Source organism: Taurulus bubalis (assembly GCF_910589615.1).
Source record: "Taurulus bubalis genome assembly, chromosome: 10".
NCBI classification, from domain to species: domain Eukaryota; kingdom Metazoa; phylum Chordata; class Actinopteri; order Perciformes; family Cottidae; genus Taurulus; species Taurulus bubalis.
In genome coordinates, this window is record NC_136598.1 from 21,537,132 (window position 1) to 21,564,855 (window position 27,724).

General features: G+C 41.9%; 4 protein-coding genes across 4 annotated transcripts; 1 reads left to right on the forward strand and 3 right to left on the reverse strand.

Annotated features, from left to right (window-relative positions):
* Positions 1 to 1,288: 1,288 nt before the first annotated feature.
* tirap (toll-interleukin 1 receptor (TIR) domain containing adaptor protein) lies at positions 1,289 to 2,380 on the reverse strand (the record flags this gene model as incomplete). Its single annotated transcript, XM_079224895.1, has 3 exons — positions 1,289 to 1,347; positions 1,585 to 2,193; positions 2,374 to 2,380. 3 exons carry the CDS (start codon positions 2,378 to 2,380, stop codon positions 1,289 to 1,291), a joined length of 675 nt encoding a protein of 224 aa, XP_079081021.1.
* A 1,729-nt stretch (positions 2,381 to 4,109) lies between these two features.
* srpra (SRP receptor subunit alpha) lies at positions 4,110 to 9,241 on the forward strand (the record flags this gene model as incomplete). Its single annotated transcript, XM_079225492.1, has 14 exons — positions 4,110 to 4,232; positions 4,546 to 4,629; positions 4,738 to 4,901; positions 5,055 to 5,215; positions 5,324 to 5,477; positions 5,760 to 5,910; positions 6,044 to 6,165; positions 6,301 to 6,422; positions 6,514 to 6,600; positions 6,946 to 7,118; positions 7,742 to 7,955; positions 8,099 to 8,262; positions 8,632 to 8,730; positions 8,822 to 9,241. The coding sequence occupies 14 exons, from the start codon at positions 4,110 to 4,112 to the stop codon at positions 8,948 to 8,950; spliced, it is 1,947 nt and encodes a 648-aa protein (XP_079081618.1). The 3' UTR covers positions 8,951 to 9,241.
* A 1,580-nt stretch (positions 9,242 to 10,821) lies between these two features.
* On the reverse strand, positions 10,822 to 19,282 carry fam118b (family with sequence similarity 118 member B). The gene is made up of 8 exons (XM_079225032.1): positions 19,180 to 19,282; positions 18,595 to 18,684; positions 18,144 to 18,396; positions 13,169 to 13,396; positions 12,387 to 12,515; positions 11,962 to 12,259; positions 11,160 to 11,225; positions 10,822 to 10,865 (listed from the first exon to the last, which is right to left on the reverse strand). Exons 2-8 carry the CDS (start codon positions 18,675 to 18,677, stop codon positions 10,852 to 10,854), a joined length of 1,071 nt encoding a protein of 356 aa, XP_079081158.1. The 5' UTR covers positions 18,678 to 18,684; positions 19,180 to 19,282; the 3' UTR covers positions 10,822 to 10,851.
* Positions 19,283 to 20,967: 1,685 nt separating this feature from the next.
* ilvbl (ilvB (bacterial acetolactate synthase)-like) lies at positions 20,968 to 26,920 on the reverse strand (the record flags this gene model as incomplete). Its single annotated transcript, XM_079224583.1, has 14 exons — positions 20,968 to 22,252; positions 22,387 to 22,492; positions 22,624 to 22,695; positions 22,800 to 22,870; positions 23,132 to 23,301; positions 23,492 to 23,606; positions 23,855 to 23,989; positions 24,437 to 24,573; positions 24,763 to 24,860; positions 24,985 to 25,084; positions 25,470 to 25,720; positions 25,814 to 25,941; positions 26,091 to 26,292; positions 26,807 to 26,920. 14 exons carry the CDS (start codon positions 26,918 to 26,920, stop codon positions 22,074 to 22,076), a joined length of 1,878 nt encoding a protein of 625 aa, XP_079080709.1. The 3' UTR covers positions 20,968 to 22,073.
* Between the last annotated feature and the right edge of the window lie 804 nt (positions 26,921 to 27,724).

The following is a 27,724-nucleotide window of genomic DNA, read 5'->3' on the forward strand; positions in this document are numbered from 1 at the left end:
TTGACTTGCCACCAAAGAGGCGATTAGCAAGGCTCTTTTAATGTGGTGCTAAACATCTGTTGTTATTTTGGGAGGTAGGGAAGTCGGAGGAGAATACAGCATTAATTTAAAAAAAGAAAGAAAAAGAACATATAGCACTTCTTGGAAGCAGATGTTGTCTCCATTTAAAAGAGAAAGGAATATAGAAAAATAAAGCCAAATAAAACAATGATCAAGAACTCCAAATGCCATGTTGACTCAATGGATGAATAATTTCCTACATCTAATGGTCCAAACACCAACCAAATGAAGCGATTCCAGTAAACTTGATTAACAAGGGATGGCCAAGGACAGTTAATCTATCAGAGAGACGGTGCTGTGTGGATGGAGGAAAGAAGGCCTTCCAATTCTTCAACACGTTTCACTTTGTTCCAACTAGCTGAGCTACAGCCAGCCAGTCAGGCATATTGTGAAAAGCAGAGCCATGCAAAAGAGATGATTCACAGAATGTAGAAGGAAACATAAACTAACTTTTTTTTAAAGTTTTTAATAGGAATCCCACTTCCTCCGGAAGAAAAGGTCATGCCACTGTCGGTTAGTTCTGGGTGTGTCCTTCCCTTTTACTTTCGCTCTCTCTTTTTCACACACTCAAGACCCACTATCTCACTGTGGTTATTGTTGTTTCTGATAAAAGCTTGAATCTCCTCACTTGCACCCCCGATAAAAGTGGAAAATACACCACCTAGTGGTAAACTACATGCATCACAATATTACCATCGTTTAAAAGCAATCTGTCCTTTTTTTAAAACTGTATTAAAAGGAGCAACACATGTATTTATAGCGATTTATTTATTGCCCTATTGTAAACTTAAATGATGGGCTGTAATTGACCTGAATTCTGTGTGACAAGCTGAGACTATGAAGAGAAATTCTCACAACATGTTCCCATTCACAGCAGTTATTGCAAACTGCTGTTTAGTTAGGTGCAGCACACACTGTACTTCTCCGGATCTGATCCAGGATATAAGCCTCAGTGCTGCTTGGGTTCAACTGTGTCCTGTTCACTGCATGAACATCCGTACCACACACGCACACGGTGTTGGTCAGGCACATAAAAAAAAGGAAAAGCTGCAGTTCCTTTAAAACCCAACATCCAGCCCTTCATCACTGTCTTTAAATACCGATGATCATGATCACCACTGAAGCTTTCGTCTCTCTTCTCTATTACTTTCGTGTGGAAGTCTCAGTGGGGTCATACTTTGAAACCAGCTAGTCTTTTTGTGAGCTGTCTTCTCCACTTAGTCCATTGCTAGAGATGTCCATGTTGTCCATCAAGTGTCTTCTCATTTTTAGCCAGCTCTTTCAGATCTGGAAAATACAACACAAAGAGATTATTAAGGATGGCTTGCCCTCCAAAAAACGGTGGAATCATTTGCAGGTGGAGTTTACAAGAAACATAATGCTAATTTGACATTTAGGAGAGGAAAAATCTGTTGGCTGGAAACTGATATCCACATATATACTACTTCCAACTTGGGGCTGAGACCAGGTTCAATAAATGTCGATGAAATTGGTCCAAAGAACAACATTCTTTCCAATACTCACACTTGAGCACCGCCGTGCTGACGCGATTATAACCCCGGTCGGGGTTCCTGCCCAGGTCAATGTAGAAGTAGAACTTCAGCTCCTGAGGATACTCAGAGTGAGACAGGTTCTGAATCAGGGGGATAATCCGATTGGACATTGGCCCCTCTGCCAGAACCTGGTGCATCATGTACGTGCACCAATCATCCTGCAGGAAGTCAGGGGTGATAAGCAGAGCCCTTAAATGGCTGTCCTGCACCGCCTGGCATAACTCTGTGGAAATGGCACCCCCTGGACAGGAGTCCCTCTGCATCAGAAAGCACCTCAGGCTCCGGGGCGATGCCTCCAAGAAGGAGACCAGGCGTACAGCCTCTTGAATGTCACCGTGCACAGAGCTGTGGCACACGAGCACGTCGTACTTTCGGCTCCATCGCAGCAGCGAGCTCATAGCTGACTGTGGAGGTTTTGGAGGGGTTATCCCCAGTGACGATGATGACGAAGCAGAGCGTGGCAATGTAGATGAGGGTGATGGGGACATGCTGCTGACAGAAGAAATGTTTGTCCCCTTTGCCTCTTGTTCACGTTGCGCTGATGAAGATACTTTTGATTTCCAGAGTTTGTGGATCCAACCTGAAGGGAGAAAGACAAACTGTGGATACTTCTGACTTGATTGTAGCCGACATATTGATATCTATGAACACTTCCTTTGTCCACTAATGAATTCGAAAGGATATGAAAGCATGAACAATAATACATATAACATAGCAAATATTCAGATGGATGAAGATAAGGTTTCAGAAATTAACCTACCAGACATGTTGTTAACATCATCTTGTCTGTTCAACACCGCCAAAATCCTTTCTGTAAAAAAATGTTGAATAATCTTGAGCTTCTCTGCACCATTCATAGATATTTAAAGAAGGTAGCTGAACAAACAACTGGTTCAACAGTGTGACACCATCCGACAACTGCAACAGAATCTAACTAAGAAGTGAAAATATTGTTGAGTGTCACTGGTGTCACTAGAAAAAAAGAGGAAGTTGGTAACTGCCAAAAAAGACGCCTCAACATTTAAAACGTTATGCTTCAGCGAGCCGGCAATTAAACATTTGTTAAACGTGTGTGTATGGACAAGACAAAATACTCATTTAGTACACTAGATTTGTAACGAAAAACAACATTGCATAGGCAGGAATGAGACTACTCTCATCTGGATGGTTGCATTATTTTATTGAGAAGAAACAAGAGGAAGGACAATATGAACCGTTGAAATCCACAACCACCAATATGTTAATGTCAAATCATGCGGCCATTCAAGGTCACAGTTATTGTGTCTGTTTTACACACAATTGAAGTATCGTCTGTATTGTGTCTGTGTTGCACTTCTCATTATCTTGACCAGGTTATTCCGTTCAGTTGTGTAGAAATACAAACACAACTTAAGACATTTGAAGCTGCCATTAAGAGCAAACAGTCAAAACATAATAATAAGTGAAGTACTCATTGAACTGTTTATATGTTTGCTGGAGCTACACAGAGGTGGTGTATAAGTCCAGTTATTCTGGGTCCCAGCACAAGAAGGGCTGAAAAGGAATGGGTTGGTCATCTTGCATAAATGGCCTTACACAATTAAATGGCTGTACCAAGACCACTTGGCAGAGGGAAAAGCAGGGATTATAAAGAAAGGAATAGAGAGGTGGCAGACAAAGTGGGATGAAGACAAAAACGGAAGGAGGTATCACAAAATACAGAAATCCGTATAGCAAAACAGCAGTACATCACTTTTAAAATAGAGTTTACAAAGTGCTTTGACAGACAAAGCAGGAGAAGTAAGGCAAGAAAACAACAGAAAAAAAAACAAAAGTTAAACCCTGATAAAATAGTACAATAGATAAAACGATAAAACCAATCGATACGATGAAAACAAACTAAGCAATAAAGTAAACATTACCATTAAGCACTAGAAAGTAACAGACAGGAGGGGCTGAACTAAGATTGTGCTGGAGAAAAAATGAACAGTGTGGTAACTGTGTAGTGAAAAGAACATGTTTAACATATTGAATTGTACTGCAACCTGTGTGAAGCAGAAAGACACATTTTGCATGATACAATAAGAGAGGCTGGACAGGAATGGGATAATGGGATCTGGTTAAAATTCTGGGAACAGAAGGAGTATGAAATGTACTTTTTTTTCCTTTTTATACACAACGATGTGTCGTTACACCCTCCTGGTCTGTAGGTGGCGGTGTGCACCTCAAGCTGCCTGCGAGCCGCCGTTTAAATCAAGAGAAGAAGACGAAGTAGCGACTCGTCATTTCCGGGTTTCGCGTCTGACGTGTCTAAAACAGTTTTGCTCTGGTGGCGGATTTTACCCGTGGGGGATTTAACATCAATTCGACTAATATTTTGGTGAGATTAAATAGTCTGACGAGTATGTACGACGGCTCTAAATGTTCGCAGACCCCTTCGTGTGTCGCAGGGCTTCCGCTTCATCCGTTTGTCTCTCTCCGTGTACGTTTATTTCTCTCTAGATCCTCGGTGTCAAGATGCTAGATTTCTTCACCATCTTCAGCAAAGGAGGGATCGTGTTGTGGTGTTTTCAGGGAGCCGGGGTCACTGAATCCTTCGCCGGGCCTGTCAACGCCTTGATCCGCTCCGTAATCCTTCAGGTGGGACATAGTGACCGAAACAAAAGCCTTTGAACAGACAGTCCTGTGTTTGACTAATTCTCTCTGTAGCTCTGGAAGCTAATGCTAACGCTAAAAGGTAATCGTTAGCTTATTGCGTAACGGCAGCGTTGTAAACCGCTGTGAATATCCTCAACATGAGCATTTTGACAGTTTTTTGCTATAGTGACTTCTTTCATCTTGCTATGGAGACTCATTTTGGGCCAGCTGTAAAGTGTTAGCGGCCACGCAATGTGTGTGTGTGTGTGTGTAGCTGCTGTTGACAGGTCAACTGTGTGTGTGTGTGCTTTTACAGGAGCGGAGTGGGAACAATTCATATACTCACGAGGCCCTGAGTCTGAAATACAAACTCGACAATGAGTTTGAGTTGATTTTTGTGGTAAGTCCCTCAACTGCAAAGTCGTTCGCTTACAATCAAGCATAACAGAGTTGTGTTCTGATGCTTTAAAGGTTGACCACTGTTGCCTTACCCCTTGTCTCCGTCCAGGTGGGTTTTCAAAAGATCCTGACGCTGACCTACGTGGACAAGTTCATAGATGACGTGCAGCTCCATTTTAGGGATCGTTATAAGAATGAGCTGGAGCAAAAGGGGGCTTTGAAGCTAATCAACAACAGCTTTGCATTTGGAGATGACTTCCAGATACTTCTCAGGTAAAGAGAAAAGATTTCCTGCAATGAAGAACTTCAACTCAAGGGGTCATGGTGCCCCTTCTACATGTATCATATATAATTACTTTAACAAGATGTTAAGGATGCTTCGTTAACCAGAACGATTTGTGTCCTGCCCTAAATGTTTACATGAAGGGAGGCGGAGGACGGCAGCAAAGCTCGGAGCCCTGCTTCCATGCGGACCTTTAAGGAGTCCGAGAAATCCCAAAAAACTGTGAAGTCAATGATTGAGACCAAGGGTGGGGAAAAGGTCAAGGAACAAGGTGGCAAGAAGAATAAAAATACCAAAAAGGAGGGTAGGTGCTGTTGGTAGATGCTCTTCTCAAATATCTCCTACGAAATGGCCCCTGTGACATTATTTTTGTTTCAATCCCGACTTGATTTGATGTTCCAATTTTTTCCAGCTCCTGCAGCTGAGCCAGTCAAAGTGGATCAAGGCAAGGCCCCATCCTCTGGGCAAAAGGTGGTTGAGAACGGCACCCCGGGCTTTACAGACATACAGAAGAATCGAGAGGAATTCTTTCGCAAGCACACGGCGGTAGCCACTGAAAAAGCCACGTAAGAGAAAACGCATTCTTGAATGTCAAGCAAGTTCTGTTTATATTTGTACTGGTGGATTTGGGTTAACTTAGCTGACTTTCTAGCAGCAGAGGAGAATGGGCATGCATGGAGCGATTTGTATCCAGTCAGAGAGTCTCATTTCAGCGATATGCAATTAATTTATGTCTAAATAAATAAATACCATCAATAAGCATTAAAATGATAGTTGCCCAGTGTAAAACATGTCTAATTGCTTATTTCTGATTGTTTCATTCTGCTTTTCTGTCATCCTACTCGCAGTAAGTCCCCGAAACCTCAGAAGCCAAGGGAGAAGCAAATGCGTGTTTGGGACATGGGCGGTAAAAGCACCAAGGTGCTGGACTTCAGCGATAGGAATGGAGATGATTCCCTAAATGGTAGCAGACAGAACCAGGAAGCACAATTTGACCCGGTATGTACCCGCTCCACCCAAAGAATGTTTTCTAGTTAAAAAGACATGTATTCGGTACAACAATAACGTTAAAATACATTAATAAAAGGAGAAAAAATATATAAAAGCCCTCAATGTCCTGGTTGTGTTTCAGGGGATGCAGCTAAACTCCATGAAGGGTGAGCTGCAGTCTGTGGACTACGAGCCCAGTGATGAGGAGATGGAGATGGAGGAGGAAGAGGAGAGAGTGGTTGTTAGTGAAAAAAGCAAGATAAGGTAAGAGAGTACTCAAATGGTACACTGTTGTTTCTGGGTATATTATTATATATTTAAACTTGACAGAAAGTGGACAGATTTTGCTTTACGTGTCAAATTTAATTTGCCCATTGACCTTTTGTTTCACGATTTCAGCTCCAAAAAAGGTGGCGGTTTTGGGGGTATGTTTGGGATGCTGAAGGGCCTGGTGGGCTCCAAGAGCCTGAGCCGGGAGGACATGGAGTCAGTACTGGAGAAGATGAAGGACCACCTCATCGGTACGATGGCACCGTACACTCTCACTCACTCTCTGGTTTTTCCGCAATGCACTCTCTGCTATTCCTTCTTCTCCTTCTTTGTGTCCCACAGCAAAGAATGTAGCAGCCGAAATCGCCTACCAGCTCTGTGACTCTGTAGCCAAAAAACTGGAGGGCAAAGTCATGGGCACATTCACCAGTAAGTACGCTTATCCATACCCACAAGCCCCGCCCACTTTCTTCAATACGTTGTAACGTCGAAGTAAATTGAGGATGCAATTTACAATGTTGCTCAGACCAATATTTTGTACTTGTTGGAAGACCAAGTGAATGTTTTACGTTGTAGATGATTCAAGAATGTAATGATCATATTGATAGATATATTTGGGTCTTTCCCCTTTCTGGTGCTCTTGCCCTCGTCCAAAAGCACAATGTAGTAACTATAATGATGTCTTTGTAACTATATGAGATGATTTGTGTCAGTGAATAGCAGTATGACTGCACGATTCAGGGAGAACTTAACATGTTGTGTGTCTGTGTGTAGCTGTGGCCTCAACGGTAAAGCTGGCCCTGCAGGACTCCCTGGTGCAGATCCTGCAGCCCAAGCGTAGGGTGGATATTCTGAGAGATGTCATGGAGGCCCAGAAGCAACGACAGCCTTTCGTCATTACTTTTTGCGGCGTCAACGGGGTTGGAAAGTCCACCAACCTGGCCAAGGTGAGCCGTCATTGTTAAAAGGGTAACAACATGTGCTCTAAACAGATGCATGTGCCTCCAGTGTTCCTGTGGTTTGCTCACCATTTACCCATGCGGGAATTTCTCTGTGTTTGGCCTCGTTTTGTGAGAGTTTGTGGTCGTGTATAGCTAGTGTTTTCGTTTTGGCTCCGTCAGTAGCACATGGATTCAGAGTGGGTTTAAAGGACGTGCACTGAAGGCACAGAGAGGCTCTTCAGAGTAAAGTGTACTCAAACTGACATTCTAATCCTTTAGTAAATAAATCCCTATTTGAAACTTAATTGTTTGACTACTACGCATATATAGTTAAACCAGCGCACCTGTACAGCGTTTATAAGATGGATCCTTCAGTTCAGCACTTGACCTAAATGTTGGTGAAAAAAGTCTTCATTTACCAAATCCTCCTGGTTAAGGATTTGAGGGAGGAGTTTATTAAAATGTCCAATTAAAGTAGTAATTTTTAAGCTTTCAGTCCTGGTTGATTTAGAATTCATTTGAGTGAAAACAAACAAATTGTGTTTCTAAACATGCTATTTTTTTCATAATTTTGTGCATAGCTCCATCTTTTGTGTGTATTTAATGGAGACATATCTGTCTTGCTCCAGATCTCTTTCTGGCTGATAGAGAACGGTTTCACGGTGCTGATCGCTGCCTGTGACACGTTCCGTGCCGGAGCCGTGGAGCAGCTCCGCACTCATCAGCGTCGCCTGAACTCTCTGCATCCCCCAGAGCACCACGAAGGGCGCCCGGTAGTCCAGCTCTATGAGAAGGGCTACGGGAAGGATGCTGCTGGAATTGCCATGGAGGCCATTGCCTACGGTACAATACTTTCTTTCCCGTTGAGTAATTCTTATGTGTGAAGCTGTGGTTCTTTGCAGAATCCACTTGCCATTTCCATTAATGATTAATATCACCCATATGGTAAAAATCACACGGACACCATCTGCGTTTCATCCACACAGCTCGCAACCAGGCCTTCGACGTGGTGCTGGTGGACACTGCTGGGCGTATGCAGGACAACGCTCCCCTTATGACGGCCCTGGCCAAACTTATAGCGGTCAACATGCCCGATCTAGTTCTGTTTGTTGGAGAGGCTCTGGTGGGCAACGAGGCCGTTGACCAGCTGGTAAGACGGATCACAAAATCATACTTTAGCTGTTCAAACACAATATGTACTGAGAAGAAGTCTGGGAAGTCAGTGTCATTGTATTTTCATTTGAAAATCAAGGAGTGCTTCAAATCCCTTAACCCACAGTATATATAATGATGTGACCACCTGCTAGACAATGATACTGAAAAAGAAAACGCTCTAAAATGGATTTGTTATTCTTAAACTCTCCAGCAGAGGTCAGTGTTCTACTGTTGCATTTAAGTCATTGTGAACAGATGCAAGTTCTTCTGCACTCAGTGAGATGGAAAGCAGAGTGCCATACATATTAACTAGTGTCATCAGTTTTTTTTCCCATGAATGACTTTTATGTCCTCGTCTCCTCAGGTAAAGTTCAATCAGGCTCTGGCAGACCACTCCATGTCTGAGAAGCCTCGCCTCATTGATGGAATTGTTCTCACTAAGTTTGACACCATCGACGACAAGGTATCTTGCGTACATTCCTACCCAGCCTTTAATCTTTCATTGACTTTCATTGAGTCGGGAGCACTCATGTGTTATCCGTCTTCCTCCACAGGTCGGCGCTGCCATCTCCATGACTTACATCACAGGACAGCCCATCGTGTTCGTGGGCACCGGGCAGACCTACAACGACCTGAAAAGCCTCAACGCCCGCGCCGTGGTCAGCGCCCTGATGAAGGCTTGAGTGACTGCATGTTCTGCCGTTTTCATTCATCGTCGCAACAAAGCCAACGATACCTTTCTGCCACACCGCTGCGCGATGGTCCGGCCCCGCTAACCTGCCTTTTCCTCCTCATCTTGCCCCGCCCCTCTCTACTTTGCGTCAAATGAAGAAAATAACGCGTGCCATGCACAGGACTTTATTCTCCCGGTAAAGGACAAGCGTGTACCTTGAAAGACGAAACATTTTTGCAACAAAAAAAAAAAAAGCCAGAGGGGCCTCCCCTTGAATCATGTCTAAACTTCTAGGCCTGCATTGAAAGTACCTCAGACCAGTCACATCCAGATGACATTTTAGCTGACTAAATGGACCTAGGCTGAAAACATCAGTTTATTGGTGTACACAGTAAAGACTTAAACAAAACTCCCGGCCTGGCATTTTGTCAGTTAGTTTTCCCCTCTTCATGTAAATGAGGTCAGGTGGTGAAGGCTTGCTGGATGTGACATTTCAGCAGCTGTCTGCCTCTGAGGAAAGCTTAGTGACCATAGTGCCTATTTGTCTCCCGTCTTCTTAGTTAACGTGTTCACTACATGGGTAGTTATCCATCAAGAGTATCATGGCAGTTCAGGTAAAAAACACAAGAGTCTAAATCCGTTTACAACATAGTGGGCATGGATATCGGCGCTGAAGTGAATGTACTGCGTCAAATGAAAAGGATCTCTAACAACGGTGGTACACTAGTTCTGGATTAATTGATCTACGGGCGTCATCGCCCAGAGCGCCCTGCCTACCTAACACATTTTCATTACGAAATTGAGACTGATTCCTCGGTTTATAGTTGATGAGAAGCGGAAAGATATTTTGTAAATATTTTTAGTTCCTACAGGTTGTCCAGACTTAAGTTCTGTGGGCCTTTTATTTATGCTTTCCCCGCTCTAATTTACTCTTCATTTGTAAGAAGAAATAGAAGTCTTAAATGTCACCAGCCCCCTTTAATTTGTGGTAGTGCAATATGAAAGAATCAAGTTATACAGGCGATTTGAGCTAATTTATGAGAATGTAAACATTTCTAAATAAAGCTGCTATATGCAGCCTGTAAAGTGGAACTTGTTCTGTCATGTGTTACCGTGACCCTCATTACACACGCAAACATGACCGGACAAATGGGATACGGAAATCTTTATTTTGAAAATAGTACTTAATAAATACTGTCAGAAAACACAGGCAAGTATTACAAATAAAAAAAAATAAAAAGGCTTACAAAGATCATTTTCAGCAGAGGAGTGGCTACTGGCTGGGAGATGTCTGCTATGAAAACATACTCTGAGGACAGATTCTTAATGTGTTTGCAAACCAAGTAACCATCCGTCCCAATTCCCTGCCCAGTAGTGTGCAAATCAAGTTTTACTGGTTTCAGGGCCGAGTGTGACGGAGACGGTCCTCATACATGTCGACCCCCCAAGATTGCGTTCAGTTAAACACGTGATGTGTGTTACAGCTTCTCTCACAAGGCGGTAGGTCAAGGTGATGCAGTGCATTTGATTGTATTTATTGTAATCCAAACAATGAATCAATGCAACAGTCAGTGGACTCTGATCTATACTTTGTGAAGCTAAAGTTAGAACTAATCCATAATTGGCATACTTTAACTGTCGCTTCCCAAATGTTGAAAACATTTAAATACAGTTGGTTTTTGGCCTTGACGATTTACTTTAAACTTCTCCTTTTCCCTTTTACACAAGAACTAATAAGACAATCAGACACCTGCGGAACACTGAAATGGCTTTTCTGTCCCTCGTAGTCCGTAGTTTTCCTTGATACCTAAATCCATTGATTGAAATCAGACTTGAGTACTACTCAAAGTAGACCGATCTCATGGCGGCGCTGTGAAGGAAAATGACTGATACTGATCCCGACTGTGCCTGTCAAGAATGATGGTCTGGGGCAAAAAGAGAAGGAAGGGGCTTGAGTGTAAAGTTGAGAAACAAAGAGCATCAACTGCAATGTTGACTGACAGCCATGCATGCAATACTGCGAATTCAGTTGTATGTATACGTGTCAAGGAATGCCAGCAGGTCGTTTGATACTGAAAATCCAGAACAGACTTGAATTTTCTATCTAGCAGCATGCAGTCAGAAAACAAGAGCCTTTGACAGTGCGTTTATTGTATTATTCTGGAAATGTCTCTTGCAAGTGGCCTCTGCCTGAAGTCAAAGAAGCATTCAGTCCTAACCTTGAAGGAGGCTTTTCTGTGTGTTAAAGCCGTTTTGCTGTTCTTCCTCAGTTTGTGAAGGAGACCCTGTAGATAAAGATGAAGAAAAAAGACCGTTATAATAACATGCAGGCAAGTAATGAATTCTACATTTTCTTTTCCGAGAGCACAATGGTCAAAATCAAGCAGCAGAGTCCCCTCTTTCTTGATTTTTAGGTCTTAGTATAGGTTGTAAATGCCCACTTCTTTCATACCCCACACCTCTAGTTTGAAATGCAGGTTTTGCGGTAAAAAAAATAAAAATAAAAGACTGTCAAACCCAAATGGAGAACAAAATAACCCTGATCAAGTCATTTGCACTTCATCCGGAGTTATTTTTTCCTTGGGAAAGCACCTTCAGAGCCACAGACGTGATATAGCTATTTTTACGGGCTGTATAGATTCATATTTATCCCAGAAGGACATTTGTTTTCACAGCCAGTACACAAAAACATGCAGATAGATTATACATATAGAAAGTCTTCATCTATGCACTCATTCCCGTTAGCAACAGTGTCAACGAGGCAGATTGTTACGGGCAGCTGTAAAAAGAAGCTCTTCTCCTTTTTCAGTGTTCTGCTTTTCCGACCAGATGGGTGTGACGTGTTGGTCCAGCGGGATGGGTTGAATGATGCTTTTGTAAAGCAGCAACAGGTGGGGTGGGGGCCAGAATCGGCGCTCTGAGTTTACGGACGATATGAAGTCTCCCCAAGACGCGTTAAAACCCAAAGTTTAACTGTAAAACATGTCATCTTCTACAAAAAACTTCTTTAATCCTCCTCACCCCAGCCGTTGGTGGACACGTCGCGGTTGCAGATCTCATTGGCCAGCCTCTCGAAGTACTCGGGCAGGTCGCCGTACTCGTCTCCATAGGAGATGACCTTGATGCCCTTGTCCAGCATGTTTTCGCGCAGCTTCTTGAACTCGCCCACGTCCTCCCGCCGCACGAGCATGAAGTGCTCCAGGTCCGACTTGTGTTTGACCGCCTCCAAGAAAAGCGCCTGGAAGGTCGTGTCGTCGACCGTGCGTCCGCAGCCGAGAAACACAAACGATTTGGTCTCGTACAGCTTCTGGATCTCACGCTGTTGAAAGCAACGGTAATATATATATTATTATACTTACGCAAAACCTACCATTTAAAATTTAGAGTGTAAAGGAGACACTCTTGCAGAATACACTCCTTTGATCAGAAACAACCACAGGGCTCACCATGACTTCAGTGTTCCTCAGTACATTCTGGTAGCCTGCAGGGTGCAGTACAATGCCACTTGGGTTGGTGTAAACACCATGGATATGCAGGACACTTAACCTCCGTTTCTCCTGAGCCCACTCCAACACCTACACACACACACACATCAGCACACAGTTCATTGCACTCAATCCTGTTCTGGCTGGGCAGGGAGGTAAATCACTGAACAGCAGTTAGAGGATATTAGCCCTGATGGAGTCGAGGCATAAATACCAGGACTGAGAGGCAAAGCAACAGGTCTCCCAGAAAACTCTGACCACGTCTTGCAAATTTATGTTCTACTTAACAAATAATCAACCTTGCTTTAAACTGGGAGATAAATTAGATGATTAATCAACATGAAACAAACCTGTATAGTAGGAAAACAAACACTTCTTGACATAAAGCAAATATTGTTCAATCTATAAAAATAGACAGCAGCTGAGTAATGGTTAGAACTTTAACCTTCCTCCACTGCTCAGGGACAATATGCTCTTTCAGGTCAAAGCGTTATCTAAAACTGGTCAATGTAACAGACTGTGACCCATATGCTCAGAGGGCAACATACTATTGAGGAAGATTTACCTTCGATCATGTTTGCTCTCCAGACTAGTGTTTGTGATTTAAAAAAAAAAAAAAAGTGAAAATATAACTGACTTTTAAAACTCCTACAATCTGAGCCTGTCCGAACATAAATAGCTTGCTTTGGTGACCTTTGCACTCGTCTGATCAATGCCATAAACGCAATCCACGCAGTGTTTACCTTCTTCTCGTCCGTCAGGTCCAAAGACTCCAGCTTGGTGCCCTGGTGAGCTGCATAGATCTCCAGCAGGTTGTCAAAGTTAGTGGTGAGAACCAGGGCACCGCTCTCCATCAGCTGCAGCACTGAGCGCAGGAGATGTTTCCCAGCATGCTCCATCTTACACTCCAAATCGTCAAACACCTCATACAGGCAGTCCTTGAAGAACGTGGATCGCACGTTGCCGGTCCTCTGTTAAAAATAAATAAATACAAAATGTCAGTTTCACAGCACTTATTGACATACAGCGTACATTGGCAACATACAATGATGGACTGCATCTACCTACTTATACTTCGATCATAATATGATAACATCTGAAAAGGGAAGTGCAGCAGCTGAACCTTGATCCACTGTGACCCGTGCAATGAGAAATACATAAATATTGATCACTGAAGCTTAGATCCTGAGGTCAAATGGTATCACACCTATTTTCTGAAGTAGTCTTTCACTGTTGCTGCAAAGTAAGACAGCTTCTGTCTCACATCAGAGTATGCCGACACAAGAATGGACAACATAATCTGCACTCTCCAGAGTTTTCTTTCTATCCTAAAAATGCTTTGTGTACCAACTGAAAACTGATTCATAAAAATAACCTTGAGCGGAAACAATTAAGAGATTAAAGTCTCATTGTGAGGTACAACTTGGTCAAAACGTTACTGTACCCCGAGTGTATTCTTAGTGTGGCCTCACAAGGAAATTAACCCCTGACCCTGTTAGTGTTTGGCACTCACACATTCACTGGAAAGGGCATGTTTCAATTGTTTGAACATGAGAAGAATTACCTTTAGGGGAACTTTTTTTTTTTTTCTTCATGGTAAAATATTGAAATACATGGCCATAGTCAAATGACTGAAACCATGATATCAAGTACACGTTCACAAAACAAGCTGTCTTTTCATAGCATTGAACTCTTGAGTACACAGTTTTACTTATCATACCTTGTGACCTGACAATGTGTGTCTTAAAATAAGCGTACATTTGAGTCCAGTTTGAGTATGAGTTATCGTTCAAGATTAGAAGCACAATGGAACCTGCGGAACCAGAGAATATTTGCTCCCACAAATACTGGAGAAAATGACCAACAGTGTTGTGTAATTTCCCCGTATGAACATACAGAAAGGTTAATTAAAATGTTTTTCTTAAATCATTTTATCAAAATAAGAGTATGAAGCTGTATATTCAATCAGCGCTCATAAAAGCATCAGCTTATGATAAAAATGTAAATAATGTATTTGTCCCACAGTGGGGAAATCTGCAGTGTAACAGTGACAAACGGGATAGTGCAACTAGTATCCTAAAGAAGTAAGTTAAAAGATAATAACTAACTTGCTTATTTATCCTATCTTTACTGTTATCAGGAGCTCAGGCCCAAACTTGAGTACTGACTCATATATAGTCATGTGCTCCAGGCTTTATTTTGTTTCAAGAAGACTTCCTGTTCTCGCTGCCCTCGGCAGAAATCCCAACTAGCCTCAACTTGAAGTGAGACTTCAGGGGTGTTTCAGGTGTGTGCCAGTTTTCCCAACATGTCTACTCCAGGGTGACGTGGTTCTGTAGCGAACCCACCATCACCCTGGCTAATCCCGTCCACAGCTCTTCAAGCATCATCTCACACACCACCTGAGTCTGTTGAGAGATTATGGGCAGTCTAAATCTTACTTTACCTGGCAGAGCACGTTGTAAAAGAAGAGACAGTGTTGGGCGGCTAAGAATAGCCAATGGTTGTGTAGAGGCAGGTAGTGACCACGCTGATCCTAGCACGGAAATGTTATGCTGACTTCCAGAGATTACAGCTCTAATGGGCTCAACAGCGGGAGTCCTTGCCACAGGAAGAAGCTCATTATCCACATCTACTGTCTACAGCACCCGACCTGATCCGTGGGCTGTCTCACAAAATGACGTGCAAGTAAACAACTCAAGATTCGTTCTGAACTAGATTATTTATTCAACACATGCTAGCTCTGGACTGCCCTACTGTGGACATGCATTCAGTAACACATGTTGACTTTTCACAGGGCTGTTGCTACTGGAAAATTACAATAAATAAATGTATATAAATATAAATTAATTTATTTACCTTCTCCTACTGGATGCCGAATGTAGCGCGCTAAAGCTGAATTACATGGATGCTGGATATGAACATTGTTTACAACCAAACTTTTCTTCACTTCTTTTTCTTCACTGTGGGGGTAGCCTACAGCAGGTGTATACCATTAATGTTTAACGAGGTCCAGTTCGAGAAAATGTCCTCATGCAAAGGTGCCGAACATCAGAATAATGTCTAACTTGATTTAGTCCCGTATATTGAAGTAGCCTAGCATATTAACATATTTATCTAGTCAACTTTGAAATCAAATAAATAAAGTTAAATTGAATAATATCCCGACAATATTTAGCGTTAGTTTTCAAATTTAACTGGATAATAAATGATCCTCTTTGTTAACTTCATTGTTGGACAGTGAATTAACGCATTAGGATTCTGAGCATGTTGGTCTCTTAGATAGTTTATTTTGATGTGCCTTCATTTCAGATTTAAGTGGGTACGTTTGCCCAAAAGAGTTGTGCTCGTTCTCGTAGTGGCGCTTCACATTACCGCTTTTAGTAATGGTCACCGTTTCGGAACATATGAGACACTGGTTTGAAACAGTCCATTGGAAGAATGAACCCAAAATAGTCTGTCCATTCTTGGTTAAAAGAGCTGGTTTGAACGTTTTTCTCTGCTTGGAGAACGCCAGGTGAAATAACTTGATTGCGTACTACTCGCCGTGTTCGGCCTCTCACCACGTCTGTTTATATCTCACTCAAGCTGCAATGCTAATCACAATACACATATTTAATTGGCTGAGTAGCATCATGTGATGTAATCTACAACGCATGTAATTGGTTGGTGTGTTTCCGGGACCGTTGAGTGAGTGCTGTAAAGGCTGCGCCGGTTAAAATGGAAGCGCTCCGTCCAAATTTGATAATTCTCAATTATCCATCGGTTGTAGGTCCAGGGTTTAGATACTAATGGCTTCTGCTCTGCGCTGTATTCATACTGCCATTAAGTTACCGCTGATGACGCAGTCACGACCCATGGAAGCATCTCGCCTATGCTTCGGTTATATATAATGCTCGATAGTTTCATAAATAATAAATCATTGTATTTTACCTATAATAAATAGTGTGTGTAACATCTGAATCTGCAATATATGACTATGTCATGGCAGGTGTATTGCTGAGGACCCAAGGGAGCTCCGTTTTCCAGAAAGGCTCATACAGACACCGGCAAAACCTCAATGACCCTGCGGAAAACATTGTTTATAATTCTTGCCTGAATTGGGCACATAAACTAGTCTGCAAAGTTGTTATTAGCCTAGTTTTTGTTTTGCCACGGTCAAGGCTGTAAGAGGATTTACAGCAAAAACATTCTCTTTATTTTTTTTATTACTTCAGATGACCCTCATTACTTGAAACTGTGAGCCTGCAAACCACCATAATCCACTTGACACACAATTCCTTGAAAAGTGGGTTCAACTCTTACAGCTTTTACTGGAATTAAAAGGGACCGACGGCAGGTCTCTCACACCTTCATATGCTTTGATTTTCTTATGGTATTTTGATATTAGGACATAATGTCTATATTATATGCCTTGGGAAACACTTTGATTCACACACTTGCAGATGGGTTTTGTGAATGGATTTACTTTAAACTCCTCTACTGTATTTTACTGTTTGGGTGGTGCTTTAACGGTCTGAATGGAAAATCTGGGTGAGGGGGCTGAGTGGCTCACATTATTCTATGCTTGTTTTTTCCCCCTCAGCATGCTGAGCCTGCTGTGTCTGTAGCCAACAGCAATGACTGGTGTCTGCGCGACTGCGGATCGAAATAAACATGTTGGATAAAGCCATAAAAGCGCTGCTTGGTTGTTCCCTTTGTGACAACAGGCTGAGGGGAGAAACAAAGCGTTTTATCAATGTCAAAAGTGCGATGAGACATGACTAACACAGGAGGCAAACTGTATTAAGGCTCCCATCTGCCAGCCGTGCTCCAGACCAGACCGGTCAAAGATAGCAAGAAAACAGAGTAATATGGAAATACAGAAATGTCCTTATCGTCTGCATTGTTGTCAATTAATTTGTAGCAATTGTGTTGATTGAGAGCTGCAAGGTTCTGTAAAAGATAGATAATATATATATATATATATAGTTTCTGTTCTTAAACCAGACTGAATTTGGCTGCGTAAGTTATTACCGACACCAAGAACAGGACATGAACAAAGTGAAAACCAGACTGAATAATAGGAACATTTAAATGTTGGCACTGCTTCTCTAAACACAGTTTGGGGAAGTTCTTTTCAATGTGGACTTTGGATAAAACTGAAGCATCAGTGGCCTGACCAGCCAAACTATACAGTAATTGTAGCTTTCTGCATTACTACCCATTACGCAGCAGTGAAGGTTTAATCTGTAAAAACATTCAGTTTAAAGTAAAAAAATATATATACGAATTTGAAAAATATGCAAAGAAAATCAGTTCAATACAGGTTTGTATGCTGTATATTTGCTGTCACCCTTATTGACTAAGGTAAACACTAATGTGTTCAGCTTGTGTGCCTTCAGAGCGTTTTGTTTTCAATAACAATGACTGAGAAACAGTAAACAGGTCTGCTTGCATGTGTGATCAATTTCAAAGCAACTGATTAAAACCTTTGTATTGACCAAAATTATTTTTCAACACAAAGTCTCACAAACAAGTCATGTGGTTATTAGCTCCAGGTCTTTTAAATGAGATAAGGCTAAGATGTCTCATCTCAATCCATGAAAGTTAAAGACAAAATGTCCCTGGCTGAGGGAAAGGACGGTGGGCTGACAGCCTGGCTGCCATGTGTTTGTACATGTGCAACAGGGTGGTGGAGAGAGGAAATGCAAGGAAAAAAGGCTCCGGCAGACTTACCGGGGAAAGTTTTTGAATGAGGTCATGGGCCACATGAACCAAATTCTTATCTTCCTGCATGTGTTTTTGGAAACGTCGACTCTCCTCCTCCTCTAGCAGGTCAAAGTCATTGGCTGCATCAAGCAAGGCCTGGATGAGGCCTTTCCAGGAGCGGAGTGCAGGGACTTGAGGGGCCACTGCCGAGCTTACCCCCGTGCCAATCACCAGGACGAGCTCAGGGGCTCGCTTGGTCTTCAGGCTGGGTAGCAGTTTCCTTTGGGTCATGCAGAGAGTAAACAGTGACAATTTCAAAGACGGTGCTTATCAAATCCTTCCACACAGCATTACACAATGCATTTGCAAGCAGAATAACATGTAACGTTAAACTAAAACCTAGATTTGAATCAGCCCTGTAGTCAAAACTGATGCATGAGTCATGGCTAGGAGTTTGCAGCTGGCTCCCTGAGCTTACCTGGGCTTTTTGGCATTAGTGTCCGCATCCTGAGAATCATCTGTAGGTCGCTTCTCAGTTTTCACTGTAACAATGGAGGCCATTCAATACCTATAACAGAAACAGGATTAACCACATGCCATCTTCTGATAACCACACACAAAATATGCAAAGTTAAGTGTGGCGTGTATATGTTGTGTTGGCTGTCATCTTATCTATTCCAGCCAGGTTAAAGGGTCGTGGCAAATGAAAACGGTGTATCCACGTGTCCTACTTTAAGCCATCATCATGTTTGCCAACAGGAAGCAATTCATAAATGTCCTTCCTTGCAACACACCTTGCCTTAATGATGTCACATGCTGTTATCCATTTAAACAGCAGTTACTGAGATGATATTGTTGCTGGAAACTGCTGAGTAGCTGGTGTTTCCTTAAGGTTTGTATTTCTTAACTCTTAACATTAAATCACAGTCCAAACAGCAAGCATGTGCGGAAAGTTAGTCAACTTTCATGAAAAGTCGTATTCATCTCTGAGCAGACAACTGCCAGTTACAGGTCACACAATAAATACAAATTCTGTTCAAACGTGACCATCAACGTTACTTACCTTGGTATATGTGACGCTAAGCTAATGTCCCCGGTGTTTTATTTCCCGTCCAAAGAGTATTTCTTTTGGTTAAAACGAGACTCAGTCAGCTAAAGTCGAGTCGTGAGCCACGTTAACGAGCTCGGACATCGACTTTAGTTGCGACTTTTTTTACCTTCAGATGGCGGTAATGCTATCCTGGTGATACGTAACGGGTGCTGTATCGCCAAAAGAATAACGAACAAAGAAACCCCGACAAACAATAACCAACAACGAGCGTAAAGCTAACGTGTTTTTTGTTGCTTTAAGCTACGTTAAGTTAGCTAACGCTAACTATCTCCGACGTTGTCAAGAGCCCGACACTGCCTCCGTTTTAGTCGTCATTCTGAAGAAAAGAGTGATTAAATCAGCATCTATTTGTTGTCAACCGATCTTTTTAGCTAAAAAGATTTCGCCACTACCCCAAAGTGCCGGTATACGCCAGAAATGCTCTCGACTTTCCTGGCTGCCCCGACAAACTGTTTAAGTTTTGCGGATCTGTTGAAGTCACCGCCTGTAGCTCTGTGATGCGTTCAAGTGCATTACGAATAGTTCCTCCCGGTGCCGCGTGTGGAATTTGTCTTGATGAATGGCAATAGGGATAGGGTTTATAAATACCGTAATATGTGTAGTAATTTATTCATGTGCATCTAGTTTTTGTTTTGAATGAATAGTATTTACTACAAAACACGCATTTGGCATTTTAAAGCTAGGAAGGGGATATTAACAAAGAGCACTTGAAAGCAGCAAAGAGACGTCAGGCAAGGGAAAGACAGCTATGACAACCTTAAGTACAATGAGCTGTATATGCAGTATAAGATGTTATGTACATCACAAACTGTTGCTTCCTCTATTAAATTGTTTTGCAGATTGCAGCCGTTCAGAGACAACGCTTCTCTATTTCTAATCTATGGAGGCATTATTCAGAAAGCTGTGGAATCAATATAGGCTTATTTAAGACGTTGTGTGCAAGGCGTTGAGTGGACAATTTATACAAGTACAACAAAGAAATAGATCATTCAGCTAGGTCTACCACGTGCTTGTGTTTACTCATGTGTTTGAAAGCAAGCAATATACATAATGCAATATTTAGATTTTGAAATACAAAAATACAATTGAACTGGCATTTATCGATACACTTCGCAGCATGCAACTTCCCAGATGGCCTTTTTCCCCGGAATACATACGTGTTTTTGTTGTTGTTGTTTTTGTTTCCCATAAGGTATGCCAAACAGTAGCACGTCAGTATACGTAGACTACTTCAGGATAACTACTACTAGCCTGCCATCCCCTGTTTCAAATGGAAACTGCATTTTAAGTATTCAGGGTTAAAGTCACAGCCCCTTAATACAATCAAAGTATGTGCTATTTAAATCCTTTAGTGTTTTGTCTGGTGTAAACCAGGTTGCGTTTTTTTATATTTAAAATGACATACAAATATGCCAATGCTCTTGTGTAAAGTTTATAATCGATACCAAAATATATGACATATGAAACCAATTTGAACCACTCTGCTAGTGCTACAGCTTGCTCCCTGATCAGAACAAATCCAGGTGAATAAATTGTTATGGACCCCACGAATTACACTAGTAGTTAATTAGTACATTAAATATTTACCCAGAAAGTGTACCATGGGTACAGGTAGCCTAATAATAGTGTTTCCAAAGAATTCAGGGCATGTGTCTTATTAGAGATGCCACAAAGCAGAAATCCTACTTCATACATAACAAAAGTATTTAAAGCACACTCATCACCCACTTCCTTTTTTTAAATTTATTTGAGAATGAACCCAAATTAACATTGTAGGATTAACAATTTGACATAACCCCTCTCGAAGTACCAAATAAAACAGCAATATATATTAGAGTGAGATGATTCACACATGTTCACCTGGTGAGTAAATAAGATAGAATTATAGTGCATACATATTGTTTATAGGCGTACTTGAAACGATAACCCACATCAATGCAAGTTAGTATTAAAAATTCAAATACATATCTGATTCAGCAGACACATTTTCAATCGACACATATCAATGTATTCAAAGACACAATCAAACAAATAAAGGCATACCATTTGTCAAATTTCAACATTCAAAAAATATTTTCCATTTAACATTTCTATAATCATCAAGCGATACAGAATATTACAGCTGTACGGTTTCATGTCTCCTCATAAAAAGACTCCATGTTCATTTGATAACAGGAGAAAAAGGCATACTGGTCGTATTAGATAACTTAAACCAATGCTCTTGCACAAAGGATTTTCACTCACTGGTTTATTTGCAAGATGGTTATAATAGGCTGTTTAAAGGTTAAAAGCTCCTGAAGAGGTACAATCCCTTAAAGCACGATGCTTATACGTTTCCCTCTTTCCCTTCTTAAAATGCATCGATTATCTTACACAACACAACATTAACCTGAAAGTTGAATGATGCACAACAAAAGACTTTGTTTCTAGGCTGGCAGATCTGGAGCTGTAGTATTTCCCTTAAGTAGAACGTAAGAGTAAATAACTGAACCTGCAGGTTTATAAACAGTCACCTTTTTGACATTGAAATATTAGAGTCGTGACTCCGGTGTTTGCAGATGTCTTACTGGTTTAATTTTTGACAATTCTGAAGAGGGAAGTAAGTGATATTGCAACAGATGGTTCATTAACTCTTAAAGGAGATCAGCAAACTGTAAAGTAATTTCCTCTTACAGAAGAGGAAATATGGCTTTAAGGGCACAAAGGATTAGCATAGGTCTGGTGAGGGCAGGGCTGTATCCACCACTACCTCCCTACTCTCTGAAACCCCACACAGAGCCTTATGCCTAGTAAAGTCTATGAAGGGCCAAAGGGAAGAGGGGAAGTTGATAGAAACCACAGCTGCCTTATACAGAGATGGAACCCTCTCTGAAGTTGGTCTTCCCTATCAGGACATTGAGAAGTGTAGCCTTGCCCTCCTGGGTTTCCCTTTGAGCTTGTCTGATGATGTCGCTAAGCCTGTCCTCGTCCTCACGCCCTACGAGGTAGCCCTTACCCCCGTAACCATCCGCCACTATATGATAATCTGCAAAAAGGAGAAGAAAATATGATGTGCCAGTTAGTAGCAGCCCAGTTAATTATACATGAATGGAATTTAAAATCCATATTCCTACAAGCTATCAGAGAAGTTGCTCAACCTCCTATGTCAAAAATGCACACCTGTAAACGCAAGGCCGCACGCCACGTTGCTGCCGAGTATGGGAACCTGCTCTCTGGATATCTGACTCCAACACGCGTCATTTCCCACCACAGCTATAACTGGTGTCTGGGGGGGGGGAATAATAAAAATAAAAAAAATATTTGTACATTAATACCAGCATGACTTTCATGTATTTGCAGTATTAATTCCATATTTGTAAATGTGTGCGTACAGATAATGTATGAAAGTGACTTTACCTTGTGTCTAGTGAATGTGTCAAACTCTGCCACACTGTATCCTGAGGAGCCGTCACCATACACTATCCACACCTGAAGAGCACAGAAATGTAGAATTTCATTCAAAAAGGGTGAACATTGATCGATAGATGATCAGACAAAACACTCAGTCAGAAATGCTTGAATCGATACTATACCTCAGATTCAGGCCGACACAGTTTTGCCCCCAGGGCAAATCCTCCTCCCACACCCAACGTCCCAAAGGCTCCTGAAGGGACAACAAACAGTAGAGTACTGTCACTGTGACGGCTAAGAAAGCACAACAATGACCTCAGGATACATTGCTGCGATAGTCTTGTGATTTTCGACTTCTGTAACCTCTTTGTGAGCCAACAAATCGACAAACAACTGAAGTCAACAAATCAAATTGCAAGCCCTCTCCTCTCACATTTAAATAACCAAATATCCATTGCTTCAATCCCAACAGTTCTTTAGCGAACACATTGTTGTTTGGTCTACGAGTTCTAACCTGGATCTAGCCATCGCATTGGTCCTCTTGGTCTCATTATGTAAGCAGCACTCCCAACAAAATCTCCCCCATCAGCAACAATGATGCTGTCCTCTGCCATCAGCTCATCCACACAGTGGAGGACTTTCAAGGGATTTAAGTGCTGATCGGTCTTCTCATCAGCTTTGGCCCTGAAATAAATAAAAAAATACTGTAGGTTGTGTGATGGAGACACAATTTCGTAGTTACATTCACATTGCAATAACTGATCAAATTGTGCTAGCTTTCTCGATATTTAAGATATAATCTGTTCTCTATGATCAAAAAATCATATGATCAGAGGTTTAACAGATTTTTTTACAATGTATCCTCTCTGCTTACCTGTTTACATTTTCTTTGGTGATATCTCCTGCTTTGAGCATCTGAGGCCATTCCTCTGGACAGCGATGGCCCTTCAGGCCTTTGGAAAGCCGTACTAAGAATGAACCAGCATCGCCTAGAATAAAGCAATATTTACATTATAGACTCGGATGTACCGTATTTTCCACATGGTCCAACCCTTGTGTATGAATCAATAACAAAACGTGTTTGCCAGTATTCTGGAACAATACATATATATAGTAAACAGTGCCAGAAACTTAATTTCAGTGGAGAAAATGGAGGAAGTAACAAAGCATTTGTCTTTTTTAATGACATATTCTAATCACCAGAGAGCTTTGATGACACATGAACTCGTGAACATACCCTGAATTGCTATTGTTGGTTTCCAGAACATATCTGAGTTTTTCAGCAGCTGCGTCTTATCTCTGTTGATCGCGATGATCTTACTGCGTCTGTTAAGAACTCTGCCATAACTCAGCCGGAAGTCACACACAGTACCTGCAAACGCAACACACAATGTTCCTTTCATGTACATTTCTCGAGGAATTCTGGAAAGCCTGAAGCTTTACTGGCTTCTAGTGCCGTTCAACCTCCAACAGTATTTCAACAAAACAGTGAGTAACTTCCAGAGTTGGTTTAAGTTCACTTTAGCAAAGAACGGCTGTCATTCTGTGAAACCTTGAGGAACCAAAATAATTTCAGAATTAATAAATGTATATGAATTTCAAACTTTACAACCTTTTTTTGTCACGCCCCACTTTGGAGGAAGAAAATAATAAATAACAAATAAATAAAATAAAATCCGCCCGCGCCCCACCTGTAATACCACCGCACCCCACTAGAGGGGCGCACCCCACAGTTTGAGAACCACTGTGTTGACCAGTCAAAAAGCTATCTTATTGCTGTTAATATATAGGATTTAAGGTGCGAAAATGTATGCCAGACCTGCTAAGATCACCACGTCGGCCTCCTTCAGGGCATCTCGCCTGTTCTGTCTGATGTGGATGGGGCTGTCTTTACCCAGCATGCCACGGGACATTCCCCCAAGAAAGCAGGGAATACCTAAGTCCTCCAATGTCTTCCTATGAAGCAGGAAAACATTTTTGCCCAGATGTGCATTGCCAAGTAAAATCAAGCATGCTTCAATGCTTTGAAAGCAACATAATTTGAGCATTTTCTAATGTCAATGGTGAGCAACGAAATAAACAGTGACAGAACCAATATAAGACACAGGATACAAAAGGAGAGGGCGTGACACATTAGTTCTTTACCTAATGTCATCGGCCGGCGTTGGAGGTAGAGTTGCTTGGCTACCCAGCAGAATAACAGGTTTCTTGGCTCGACTCACCAGCTCTATGCACTTTTGTACCTAAATTGTATTTAATGAAAAAATAAAAACACAGAAAATGTGAAACTCTGCGTTTAAGTCATCTTATTAGTGTATCTCACTAAAAACTACTACATCAAGCCTGCACTACTAAAAGCGGTCTCACCTGATCGTCTGTGGCTTGTGGGATGTCAACAGGAAGCGGAGACACATCTCGGGTCTCCCAGGCTCCAGCAAAGAGGTTCATGAGGTGGTTATTGAGGTACCTTACAAGAAATCAGATCATCATGTGAAATAATTGTATATGCAATATTGAACTGTTGCCATTATTTGACAGGTGAGAGTGACAAGAATTGAGAAAAACACAAAAGTTTCAGGTCAGACTCGGACCAAAGATGATACAATTATAAGGTGTGTTCCTGCTCCTCTACGCCCCACAGGCTACTCATTTATGTGAACAAGGTAACAATTATTATCTCAATTTATGTATGAAGTTGCTGATTTAAGTTGTGCATACAGCACTCTTCAAACTTTATTTTTTATGCAGGTGTACTTTTAGTCAACGGGTCTTCTATTCTCTATTAAATTTGTTTGTGCATTTTACATCCACCAACTAGTCATGTGCCGTGTATAGAAGACATACTAACATACCACAAGACAACTTTTCCCATCAGGCCCTTGGGAGGGTTCTTAACTCCAAACTCTTTGGACACAAGATGGTAGGGATAGAGCGTGTCGATGGGGAACTCGATGAAAACAGGACCAGGAGTTCCCGACTGTGCGATGGCCAAGGCTTTCCTGACGGTAGGCACGATCTCCCTGATAGTCCTGATGGAGGCGCAGAACTTGCACAGCGGCTTGAAGAGAGACATTTGATCGATATCTTGCAGCGCTCCTCTGCCCTATCCCACAAACGCAGTCGACGAAGACGTTAACACACTGAGGTTGAGAACGGGCCAAGGTGAAGTCTGACATGTTTAAAAGCGCCATCATACCTGAAGTAGTGTGCCAGCAGCTCCTCCCATGAGCAGCAATGGAGATTCCGCCATCTGAGCATTCTTCACTGCGGTCACTGTGTTCGTGAGGCCCGGGCCAGCAGTCACTGCTGCTACACCAACAGTGCCTGGAGGGGAAACAATCAAGATCGCTGTCAACCTGCCGCAAAAAAAACACACACCTCGTTACTGACTGGTAGAGCTAACTATAAAAGCTAAGACTCAAAACAAGACTCAGCATCATACATTTATCTAGTCTCGTAACATAAAGCTGCACCTGAGAGTCTCGCCACAGCATCAGCAGCGAAGACAGCAGTGGCCTCATGTCTAGTGTCCACAATGCGGATGCCCACCTTCTCGCATGCCACCAGGATGGGCGAGATGTGTCCGCCGACAAGTGTGAAAACGTACTTGACCCCGTGGGCGCGGAGCACCGCTGCCACACTCTCACCACCGTGCCGCGGGCTCTGCGTCTCGGTCTGAAGTGAGTCAGAGGAATAAAATAAAAGTTCAGTCAGGGAGGAAAATGATCAAATAAAAACCTAGAAAAAAAGAAAGTTAAAGAAGAAGAAAAGCTCTATCAGATAATAAAGGAAGACAACTGATAACCCCTCTGAAGGTCACCTATCGTTTATCTGATCTCTCCAAGTCTTTCACAACAGCCACACATTGTTCTGGCTTACCGAGGTGAAGACCTCTGATCTTTGTGCAATCCCACTAACAATCAGGGTGTTGTGGTGGCCTTTGTGCTAGAAAACCACAAGGCTGGTCAAAGTTTACGCGAACAGAGGCAGTCTTACCTTTCATGTGTGACAGCCTACATACAAGAAATACAAGTGATTTTCAAAAGCCAGGTCATGCAGGTGTATTTGCTATGACTGGTCTGTGCAATGATGTTTTAAGATTTAAGAATAAAAACAATAATACATGTTAAGAAAAGGAATGGGAAAAGCATGGAGTTCATTGTTGCCATGTTGAACTGTGACAACCTACCTTGTGAAACAACTGGTACAGTAAGCCAAGTTTGTAGGCTGCAAACACAAGCACCCCCATTGCAATGCCCGCAGAGCATCCGAGAACGGTGCCAACGTCTCCAAGGGACTCCATGTCTGGATGCGGAAGCAAACCTTTACTTATAAAAACTCAACTTAGCTTCACTTATTAATATCTAATGTAGTCTAGACGGGTCCAGTTCAGCAGCTCAGCTCGGCTAGGCTAAGGCACAGTGGAGCCGCTCTTACAACCGCTGTACCCGCATTTTGAAAGTCTTTAATGTTATCAGTACATTCACTGTGAAATGAGCTAATATTGCGTTACTGATAAAATACTGTTAAGAGAATGAATTTAGCTCTTCTGCAAGTTGAAATGACCGAGTGCTCTTCCTGCAATTGCTGAGCCGACGCAGGAAGCCCAACGGTTATATGTACATGTCAAGCTAGCTAGAACTACATTTAGAATTTCCGGTTAATATTTTCAAAATAAACTAATTGAAACAACGTGCCCTTATTACAGAAGCGTAATGCCTTCACTTGAAACAATTTGTTCAGCCTGTTGTTCTAAATCGAAGTTATTCTGAGAATATTTTTCATCGGAAAAAGTAGTTTATTTTCTGAAATAACTAATGTAATATCAATTCAGGAACATAAGGCAAATATTTATCCTCAAGTGAATGTATAACCCTTCCGTAACAACTACATGCATACCCATATTTATATATATTCATACAGGCAATGATATATATTTATTATGTGTGAGTTTACACGTGTCCACGCTGGCCATTACGACAAATATGTACTCTTTATTGTGAAGGAAGGATAACAACGTTTCCGGTTACTGGACTTTGTTTCTGGAAAAATTGGGAACTTGATATGACTCTGCGTGGATAGGGATAGGTGTCTTTTGTATGGCGCA